At 32.3% G+C, this 10,654-nt stretch overlaps 1 protein-coding gene and 1 non-coding gene across 5 annotated transcripts in view; both read right to left on the reverse strand.

Moving 5' to 3' along the window:
* LOC109546177 (aryl hydrocarbon receptor protein 1) overlaps positions 1 to 10,654 on the reverse strand; it is a 78,612-nt gene that overhangs the window by 40,018 nt on the left and 27,940 nt on the right. For all 4 annotated transcript variants that reach the window (XM_019917029.2, XM_048668265.1, XM_019917032.2 and 1 more), the window contains exon 3: positions 8,216 to 8,406. In XM_019917029.2, the coding sequence (XP_019772588.2) occupies positions 8,216 to 8,406 (191 nt within the window). The remainder of the gene's footprint in view (positions 1 to 8,215; positions 8,407 to 10,654) is intronic.
* On the reverse strand, positions 1,071 to 1,177 carry LOC125505240. The gene has a single exon (XR_007282033.1). It is a non-coding gene; the product is annotated as a U6 spliceosomal RNA (small nuclear RNA).

Raw genomic sequence — 10,654 nt, forward strand, 5'->3', positions numbered from 1 at the left:
TAAATGACTGAAACCCAGGAATGAATTTGATTTGGAATTGAAACACAGTCAGGAAAGTATATACAATTCGTTTAATGCCAACAATTTTACTAAGGTTTAATGCAGTAAATCTTCTAGTAATCGAATGTGTTCGATGAAAACAGACAGTGCAACTTCATTTTAATATATTCTCAGCGAAAAACTAGTTCTAATATGTCGATTCATTTAAATTTGTTCTGCCAGAAGTGAAGGAACTCGAGATTTGGGGATAATTCTTGCCTTAAATTATGCCTTAAAACCATCAGCTTTCTTCAAATCATCGCCTCAACTTGATATGGTGATTGTGAAAGGATGTATTTAGTAGAAATGTTCACTTTTGTCGCATTTTGTCTTTGACTGTTAGTTTTTCTTAGATTCTCTTATTAAGAGTTCAGAAATTGCCAAACTCTGTTTCAACTAGTTTTCCCTGCGATTTTGCTGATGAAGTAAGTTAAATTCGTAACAAAATTAGTTTGTTTTATCGGAATTTTTGTTTAAGTTAAATTTACGATTTTTTTGCCAAATCGTCAGCGTGGCTTTTGATAAATTTGTGTTATTTCACAAATAATTTACATTTTTCTTGCAGAATTTTTTTTTGGAAAATTTAGTGGAAAATGGGATTACAAATATTTTTGTAGCTTAAATCAATTAAATAAAATACATGTAACAAATTCTGCAAAATCGCTAGTTACTACCATTGTTGCTTTTAGAAATCAGCCTCATGAAGAAAACAAAATATCCTAGAAATGACGGACGAACAACCTTTATATACAAAAGTTTCAGTTCAATTTTGCTTTTATGGTTCCGTTTCCTATCCTTTTATTGCTAATATTCACCCATCTTTTAAGGGTTAAGTTCTTTGAAAAATATTTCAAATAAATTATTCTCTGCATTATTTCTCTAACAAGCAATGGCCTCTGATGCAGATACACTTTAATCCCAAATAAAAATTCTTCCCGTTTCGCTAGTACGACTAGCTTACATCTTCAGATGTGGTTAATGGGCGGTTAGTTGCCACTTTTCTTGTGACAAAAACGAAAAAAATTTTGCAAAAAAATGTGGAACGCTTCACGATTTTGCGTGTCATCCTTGCGCAGGGGCCATGCTAATCTTCTCTGTATCGTTCCAATTTTAGTATATGTACCGCCGAAGCGAGTACATTTGTGTAACTTTACAGCCGCTATTTGTATCAACTAGCGCGTTGGACTCACGCGGTGAGATATTAGCTTCAGGTTTTGCAGGTAGAACGTTTTTACATGGTTTTATTCTCCATGTACGTTGATGACAAGCCTACCCAAAATTCAGCAGAGCGCTTTATGGGGCTTCTGTAAAGGTGTTAAAGCTTATCTAGCACTTGAATTTGATGTCTTTTATAGACTAACAAAAAACGGTTTTCTTCCTAACAGGTACAGAGTGCCTCAGTAAAAAACTGGTTGGTTTTTTGCTTTTTAGACCGTCGTCGACAATTTGGTCTTGACGTTTCGCTAAAGCGCATGGCTTCCATCTTTAGAGAACAATTCGGAAGAAAGTATTTTGCATGTCGGCCTAAAAGCCCAAAAAACTTCATCGGTTTTAAACAACGGCCGCGCAATCCGAGCTCAAGTGTGTCTACTAAAGAGCTTTGCTTGCTTGTAATGGAAAAGAGACATACAACAGTCCAGATTTGAACTGTATGAATTGCAAATTCAAGAATTCTTTTATTGCATTTCTGGTATTTAGAAGTGCTTCCGTATTTTTCGTGTGCAGTTTTCATGTGATTGAATGGAAACATTTTTTGCCAGATCAACATAAGCACAAATGGCAAACATCTAAGCCTTCAAATTGTTAATTAAAGGTTAATGAATTCGCAAAGATTAGTCCGAATAGTAACGTTTCTGGAACGGTAAATATGTGCTCTATTATACAAAGGATAATTATGATTCAGGCCTTTTAAGCAAACGTATGTGGCTCAAATAAAAATATTGGTCTATTCGGACCTGGTAACTTAATCAAGAAAAAACCTGCAAAATGGGCTTGGCCAACTAATTCTGCGTGTAAAAACGTGTAATTTACTGCGGCCACTGGCAACAAGTGTACAATTTTTTATTACAACACTTCAGTCCATTATAGTAATTAAGGAGAAAGGCGTATGTATGTACGTATGTTTAATTTCATTAAGCATTTGTAATAGGCCGTTTCGGGATATTTATGAGCGATCATGGAGGACATCCATTGCCTGCAATTAGCCTAAAATTAAATTGATTGAACTAAAACTAAGTAATTCGCATACTAATGTAAATATGTTATTCAAATTTCGTCATTATTTGTCTTGTTTGTTGTACTGAAATATGAGAATACATCACCCACATAAGCACGATTGGGGAAAATTTTATTAGATCAATTTCAATTATAAAAGTTGCTTTTCTATGTAATGTTAATTTAGACGTTTACCTTATAGCTTTTATTTGCAAATTCTTCTAAAGAATGTGCATTTTCATACCATCAAATAAAACTCGTTTCAACTGAAATTGAGAAGCATTCCAATGTTGGAGTAGAAGGCAAAAAAAATTAACCTGCTCTTTTTGGGGATGGAATTGACAAAACGCCGTGAATAATATAAGACTTATAACTAGATTAAATTTTTTTAAATTAATATGATTCAATTAATTGACACGCTTTAGGTAAATAATTTAGTCTTAAAATTGAAATTTGGCATTTATATAAAATGGGGTCATCGCGATAAAGCGCATGGATAAGCTTTCGGGGGCGGTACGTTGCTAAGGAAACAGCTGGAAAATATGAGTTTCAGGCACAGATGGAACTGAATTTTCCCGTGAAAACTTTCTTGTCATTCGTTACGCAAAACCACAGTAAAATGGTGGTGGATATTGATTGTATTCGCAGATCCTAGAAAGATTCAAAAGTTAATATTAAATGGGAGCAAATTTTTCCTACAACTTGAGGTCAAATGCACTAATCTTAACTTACATAACTGTTATATAAAATTTTTTTACTTATTGAAAGTTATTATGTCAAGTTGGCATAGAATACAGAGACGTGTAAAGTCTAAATGTCTCCAAACTTCAGCTTTCAGCATCAGCTCCTTAATAAATTGAATAAAATTAGTTGCATCCTAAATGGCATCTTTAAATCGACTCTCAAATATACATCGTATAAGACATGGTTTATTAAACCCGAATATTGTGATTAATTAAATTGTTGATGGAGCTAAAATTGAAATAATTGATTGCCTGTGTTTGTGTATGATATAAATGATTCTAAACTCCTCCAAACCTTCAGGAAAATGACGTATTTGCCTTTGGCAATTTTTTTTCATTATAATTTACTTTAGCCTTAAGCAATTCAGAAAATGTCCGATTTCAATGTGACTTTAGAAAACCACAAGATTTTCAGTTTAAAGATCAACGTAATCTTATTTATTTATTCATTTATAAACTGAAGTAAAATAAGCTTCACAAAAATTGAAATTCATCACTTTTTCCATCAGTCATGCAATTTGTATCAACAATTATTCAGAAAACTTAATTTTCTGCTTAATTTATCTCTTGTGGGTTTGTTTAATAACTTCCCTATAAACATTTTAATATAAACGCAAAATGGAACTAAATAAATGTAAGTTTATTGGCCGTATTTTGTTGGTTTACTAAGGAAAAAGAAGTAATCGAATTGAAGCAGTAAAATCTTCTAACTTGCAACCGATTTTCGTTTCTTTTAGGGTTTAGAACGTCATATAGATTTACTAAAAAAAATTTGTATGTAACAGCCATAATATTAAAACCATTGAAACATTGATTTAAGAAGCTAAAACATAGACAATGGCACAACGCGGTTTAGCATAGAATAAATAGCAATTCTGTGAATACACTGTCGATCAAATTTAAACCAGAGTATGATCGCAAATCTAAGCATAATTATACGTTCAAAATCAATAATTTTCGACCAAAATAATAACGAGTTTACTGTGAGAACAACATGTTTTTAAGTCAGTGTATATTTTTGGCCAAGATTTAATTTGCAAGTGTTTATCTAAAGTGCAAAATACATTAAAGTGAGTTCGCTTGCATGAAAGTAAGATGAAAATATTTAAAAGAACATCCAAAGACGAAAATGCGCGATAATTTTTCCAGCAAACACTACTCTAAATTTTAAATGAATTTATATATTAAAATATCTAAGAAAAAAATTAGTGGATAATATGTTCCCGATTAAAGCTAAATTGTATAGAAAAAGCTGACAAATGCAAAAATTAAATAAATGAGTAAGTAGCAGCAAATAAGAACAAAACTGGTCAGCAAATTTCCGTTAAGTCTATCCCCAGCCATAGTATTTTCGCTTGAACTAAAAATTGAAGTAGATTCTAAGAGAAAACCAGAAAAGAAAACCACCTAACGTGTTAGGCAATAACGGAAAAAACAGTCCCACCATAGGAATTAAACAGATCTAAAGACCGGTACTAAGATCTAAGGTATCTAAGATCCAAATATCGGTACAAGATTAGGACAGTTGAGTGCCATCCTGTTTCGAGTAGAATCTACAGCAAGATGATTCAAATATCTGCAATAGAAAGATAAAATGATGTCATCGGTCTCATGGCATTGGAAGGTATCAACACCCCTAAATTGAATAAAGAATGGCATTGAGTAAAGAAAGTAAACATTTTAAAGCTTAGACATTAGGCAAATTTCTGAGTTTTTCCTAATGCAATATTTCTATCTAAATTGGACTGTTCACCGTAGTCTACACTTTCATTTCGAAACTCATCGATCTAGTCTATGCGCCGTATGGCCGCGCTTCCTCTGCTGCATAATTATAGGGCGGAAGTTTCCCATCCCCTTCGGCGCCTGCCGCCCAGCCACACCGGAAGGTTAGCACAAGCCCTTCGATTTTGCTTTCTAAGACAATTGCGGCCTAAAATAAAAATCGATTTTGCCCGAATAAAGCACTTATCCTTCGAAAAGCTGTAAACTGTCGAGTGAACTTACAGATTTGCAGGTGCAATGGAAAAGATAGTCGAAATTAACATCAAATTTTCCCGTTCCAAGTATCGTAAAATTAGTCACAGTTTAAAATTTAGTAGACTAACGCTGGAAGAAAGATTTGCAATTCTGCTACATACGTGCTAATAACGTTAAAGGTATGGAGTGTTCGGAATGAAAGGAAAGCAAGTAAATCAATTAGAAGCAAACAAGCAAATAATTCATGATGCGTGTGTGTGCTTATAGAAACGCGAATAATCCTGAATCGTTCAAACTATCAATGAGTCCATTTACATTCCAAACAGCAAATACATATTGGAGAATGTAATATTACGGTTGAACATGAACCCTTAATACACTAGCCTAGTGGTCGATAAAGGACGTGATTATTTTGCCTTAGCAAATCATTGTCCTTAAATGAAACTCATGGAATAAAGTACGCAAATTTAAAATGAGAAGACATTCATTCACGAGAAAAGAACAGCTACGAACAGTAATAACACGTTTAAGGGATCAAATCATTGGTACAAAAGCCTTTGAAATTTTATCTCTGGGATGGAAGCAGCAATGACCGGCGGTTTCTTTTTCGGTGTGGCCCTAAACTGCAAGAGTTGTGCCAAGAAGAGGATTAATTAGTTTAATCACAAATCTTTGGTTTATTTAATTTAAAGATTATTGCTTTTACTATATTTTATTATTTGCACATGTTGTGGTCTCACTGATTTTAATTTTTTCCTTAGTTCTCCATCTGTTTTGTTTACAGGCCTTCTTTCTTTTTCATCATCTCTTTTCTTAAAACTTATACTGGCAGGAACAGTTAAGTTTTTTAGTAAAAAAAATAGCGACGAAGTAGCTGAAGGTCTCCAAGCGTCCATTAATGATACAAAGTACTCGGATTTTCATTGACCTTTTCAAAGCTATTGATCTACTATTTGCGTTTAATAAATTAACCATAACACGGATCGTTTTAGGTAAGGTCAAGATCAAATGACATAATCTACTAAGCACCGGTAAATAATACCCTTTTGACAATATAAGCTCTCAATTGGGAATGTTTGGGTTATCCCAGCACGAGAAATAGAAATTAGATGACGTACAGCGACAAATCAATCGCGTGATATGGAACGATCATCATTTATTAGGATTTAAACGCTCATTGATAGAATGAATATGTGGTCGCTTTTAATAGTTTCACTAACTCAGCGACATTCATACGCTGAGAAGTAGGTGATAATTTAATGTATCGATTTTAATGCCAGTTTTATATTCATGTTTTCAAATTGGCAATAAATTCCACATTACTTAACTTTGCGTTTTCTACGAGTCATAAATCATATACCTACTTAGTTATTAGGGTCACACAAGAACAAGTTATCGAAAACGGTGTCATATATTTTTTTCACTTCCAGAAAAAAAATCATTATACAATTTCTTAGGAGCATTTCTTGTCGTTGTGTTAATTAAGCAATCAAGAGTAATTTAGAAATTCACCCAAAAACACTAAAAGCATAATTTCGTAAATCTCTGCATTTCAAAGTGAATTGAAATCATATCAGTAATTTCCTTTCGCTGATTAGCACCATCAACTTGCACGATTCTAAATTTATACCAAATTTCGCTCGGATGTAAACTGGGTAACTTCGTGCCAGCAGTTGGGCAACACGCAAGATCCACATTAAATTGAGCTGCTCAATCAAACTGCAGAACTTATTCGGTAAATATTAATGATGGATTATTAGTTTAATTGATATGTCTAGATTTTTCCACCATAACACTGATTTTAGAGAGTTAATCCTCAAATCGCTTTCTTGTTCAGAAACATTTTCATAAAATTTGCTTCAATTTTGTTATGGTCTTTTTGCATTTACGGTTGCACTCTAGTAAATGAAACAAACGGGAGCGAAGTGGATTGAATGTGAAAGAATCATAAAGTCCATACTTCAAGAAGTTATATTACTGGTCAGGCGTTCGTTAAAAATTTGTTCTGGTTTTTAATTTTCTTTCGTATACCGGGTCGGTTTTTTTTTACCATGAAACGCTGAAATATTTAGCAAATTAGTGATCCTATAAAAAAATGTTTAAAATAAGAACTTAATATCTGAGAGGAGGACGTTTGCCTATTCGGATTAGGAAATTCAAATGCTAACCGCAACATAACATTTTGCTGGAGATTTTGACTAGTACAAAAAATGAGTTTGTTTTATTTGAAACATTTTTTTTTGAAGTGGCGGTTTTTTTGAATTGAAACACTTAAATTTAAAGTGGGGCAAAGGTAAAATAACTTTAAAATGAGGACTAAATTGAGTAAAGTGCAAAGTACTTCGTACGTAAGAAAACGTACAAAAGAAGATGCATATTTGTTCTTTGCAACATGTCTTGATGACTTTTGAAAACAAATTTTCGAAACAAATTTTCGAAACAAGTCAAATTACTTTTTATTACAAAAAAATTAAAATTTTGTTGTAATGGAGGAAGTAAAAGATTCGATAGCATATTAAGAAGAATTAAAATTACACTACTATTTTATTGTACAAAAACTTGGTCAATTTTCTATTATACCAACATAACTTTCGAGAATAGGTTAATAGTAATAGAGAATAGGTTAATAAGAAAACTTATTAACAAATTAAGTATTTCTTAATATAAGTTTCGCCTTTACAAACCTTTTCATCAATACTCTTTGAAATAATTTTTGCCGGTTGACATTTAATAAACACTACAATTTGCAATACACTCGAATTACAATTTCCTATTTAAATCAAATATAATTGGATATTAACACATGCATAATAATGTAGGTTGTATATGACGGTGGAGCTAAATATTTAAAAGTGATTAAAAAATCACAATAAATCGTTCCCAAAGCAGAGTGTGTTAATGAAGATACCCAAACTTGTCGGAGAGAAATTTAGTGATTTCGTTATAAATACCTACTAATTGTTATTTATGAACTATGCCTCGTTTTTAGTTTAAAGAATGTAACATATAAAGTATTCAGATACAACACGTATGTTAAATTTATTTATGAAATTTATGTGTAACCTTTTACTTTTATGGCTTCATTAAATGTATTGGGACCTACGATGCCATACTAGCAATTTAATATCCAAACCGATTTTGTTGGGGTGGTTTGACCGACTCAATGTTTGGTCTATGTTTGTTTTTGTAATAAATTTTATTGCATTGTCAATTTAAGTTCGCAACATAGAGGAAATTCTTACCTTGAAAATAACTCTTTGTGCGTAGATAGCTGACGGAAAGACGGAGGATAGATAATCGATCGAGTTTGGATAAGATATTTTGCTCAAAAGGCAAAAGACTGGCCAAAGTATCCAGTTCAGCGTTGAGACGTTCTCGATGTCTTTTGCTGGGGTTGCTCTTGGTGACCCCATCTTTTGGAGTTGGTTTTAAACTAAAAAAAAAATCGAAATTTTAGTGGCTAGCCAATTAAATAGGACAAACTCAACCCACAAAATGTTTTAAATTATATTTAGTTTGGGTAGATAGTTTTAAACAAATCGACTATAATACTTTACATTTTTAACTGATAACATCTGCATTATGTTGAATACATTACGCCACTGCAGAGCCATGGTAAAATTCTGCAAACATTACTGGCTTCGTAAAACCAAATAATTTGATTTTAATTCTACCCTTTTTCCGAAATCTGGGTTTATCATAATTCTGCAATTTTATTACTCCCTAATGCGGCAAGGGTTTTACACAGCGCTATTTGAATAAATTTGTTTTTAGGCCGATAAATCAACTTTAATTTTGATGATTTAGTGCGCAATTTCCAAAAGCCTTTATGAATTATGCATTAGATTTCATTTGATACCCTAAAAGTTAGCCTAAGTAATACTTTATTGCTTCCCTAAACACATATTTAAGTGCCACCTAAATTACTTTTTGTACTATTAATTGACGTATATGATTTAACGAATTGAATTGCTACAAATTCATGTTCCAAGAGAAGAATAATTCAATTCTGAACGGTAACAAAAACTTTTTCAAACGAGTTTGTGGGAATTTAAACTGTTACACAGTACGAAGAAATTTTCTGTGAAATAAGTATAATGACCAGTTTCGGTTTCCCGAACAATTATAATTAGAGGGAACAGTTTTAAGCGATCCGGCTTCGGCAGTCGCCTGAGTTTTATTTTTCGTTGGTAATGATGCAGGATGGTATATAATTATTCTGTATACATATATCGTACCAAACCTGAAAAACGCATTTTGAAATCTAAGAACAATTAATGAATTCTGCTAGAGATCCGACCGGCTGCAGTTTAGTTGATCAGCAGCAGAGCCAGAGCGAATAGTTCCTTATTCATTCTACTTCCAGTAAGTTAATCATTGATCAAGAATTAACKTTCGCATTGGACATTCTAGAGTTGGGTTGCTAAAGTATAATAATGAAATMTTTAATGAMAACTTAAATTGTAGTATTGARRAACGGGCAARGCCTGGTCGAGTTKGTTGAAGTGAAGTTYATTCAATTTATTAAATAATAYCCATTGTGGACATTTTAATAGCAAAACTAATTATAATGCAAAATGTATTGTAATAATTAGGTTTACCACGATAGAAATGTTTATGTCCAAGAGATTAGAAAACAAAATAAAAATAAATTCGATTTATTGCCCAACAATTGTAATGACCAGGTAAATTATACGAAAAATGACCGAAGAAACAAAGTATATTCCAATGAAAATGTCTAGCAAAAGTAATAATATTATTGAAGGAAAACTAAAGTTGACAAACCACCCGGAGTAAATTTGTGAAAAATTTAAAGAAGAAGTAAACCTTCYTCATTTCAGAATTTGCATCGTACARAAAGCAARACCAATAGAAATTGTTCCTCTACAATGGATTTTCAATAAGTCGAATTCCGCGTTTTACCTAAAMAGCCTCAGACACTAAGAAAAATTGTTACTGAAAATATTATATATAAGTTGAGCACATTTCTTCTTGTCCCGTAAAAGAACCAAGGAATGTATTCGAATAAATGATTTTCAAATGAAACCAGATAAATGTGATCGCATTATGAGTTTGCCAATTTTCTTCTGTAAATTATCTATAAGTGTATTTTATATAAAAAGTATATTTACCCTATAAAACTACATAATTTAGCAGACTACTTCACATGGTTGTATTTCTAAAGATCCATTAAAACTCTTTACCGCCTAATTAATAAGTAACGTGTTGGAAACAATACCGGGAAAAAACAAACAGATGATCTAATAACATCAGTTTTACAGCACCAGATGTATTAATTAAAAATTGACAGCTTAATGTCTGTTAATATACCGCGGAAAATTGATGAGTTTACCGCTTTGCTACACCGTAAATACTCACTCATTTGTCATTTGGCTACTGGGTTTCTTTGTATTTATCTTTCAATTTAACAGCTTTGTAAAGCTATATTGAAGCATAATTTCTTTTGAAACAACTCACTTAAGTGATAAACATTTACGCTACAAGTGGGATAAGGTTATGATTAAGGTTTGAGTGTGCTGATGCGAAATTATTAAACGTGTGTCGTAGGTACGTAATTTTTAAGAAGTTTGAACTCACCAAATCGAAGAAAATTTAAATAACAGTTATAACAACAAATAAAACCAAATTATTTGATTCCATATTCCAAGTTTAAATATTGG

Source organism: Dendroctonus ponderosae, unplaced genomic scaffold (genome assembly GCF_020466585.1).
Source record: "Dendroctonus ponderosae isolate FM_Combo_2020 unplaced genomic scaffold, Dpon_F_20191213v2 Dpon_F_20191213_7, whole genome shotgun sequence".
NCBI lineage: Eukaryota > Metazoa > Arthropoda > Insecta > Coleoptera > Curculionidae > Dendroctonus > Dendroctonus ponderosae.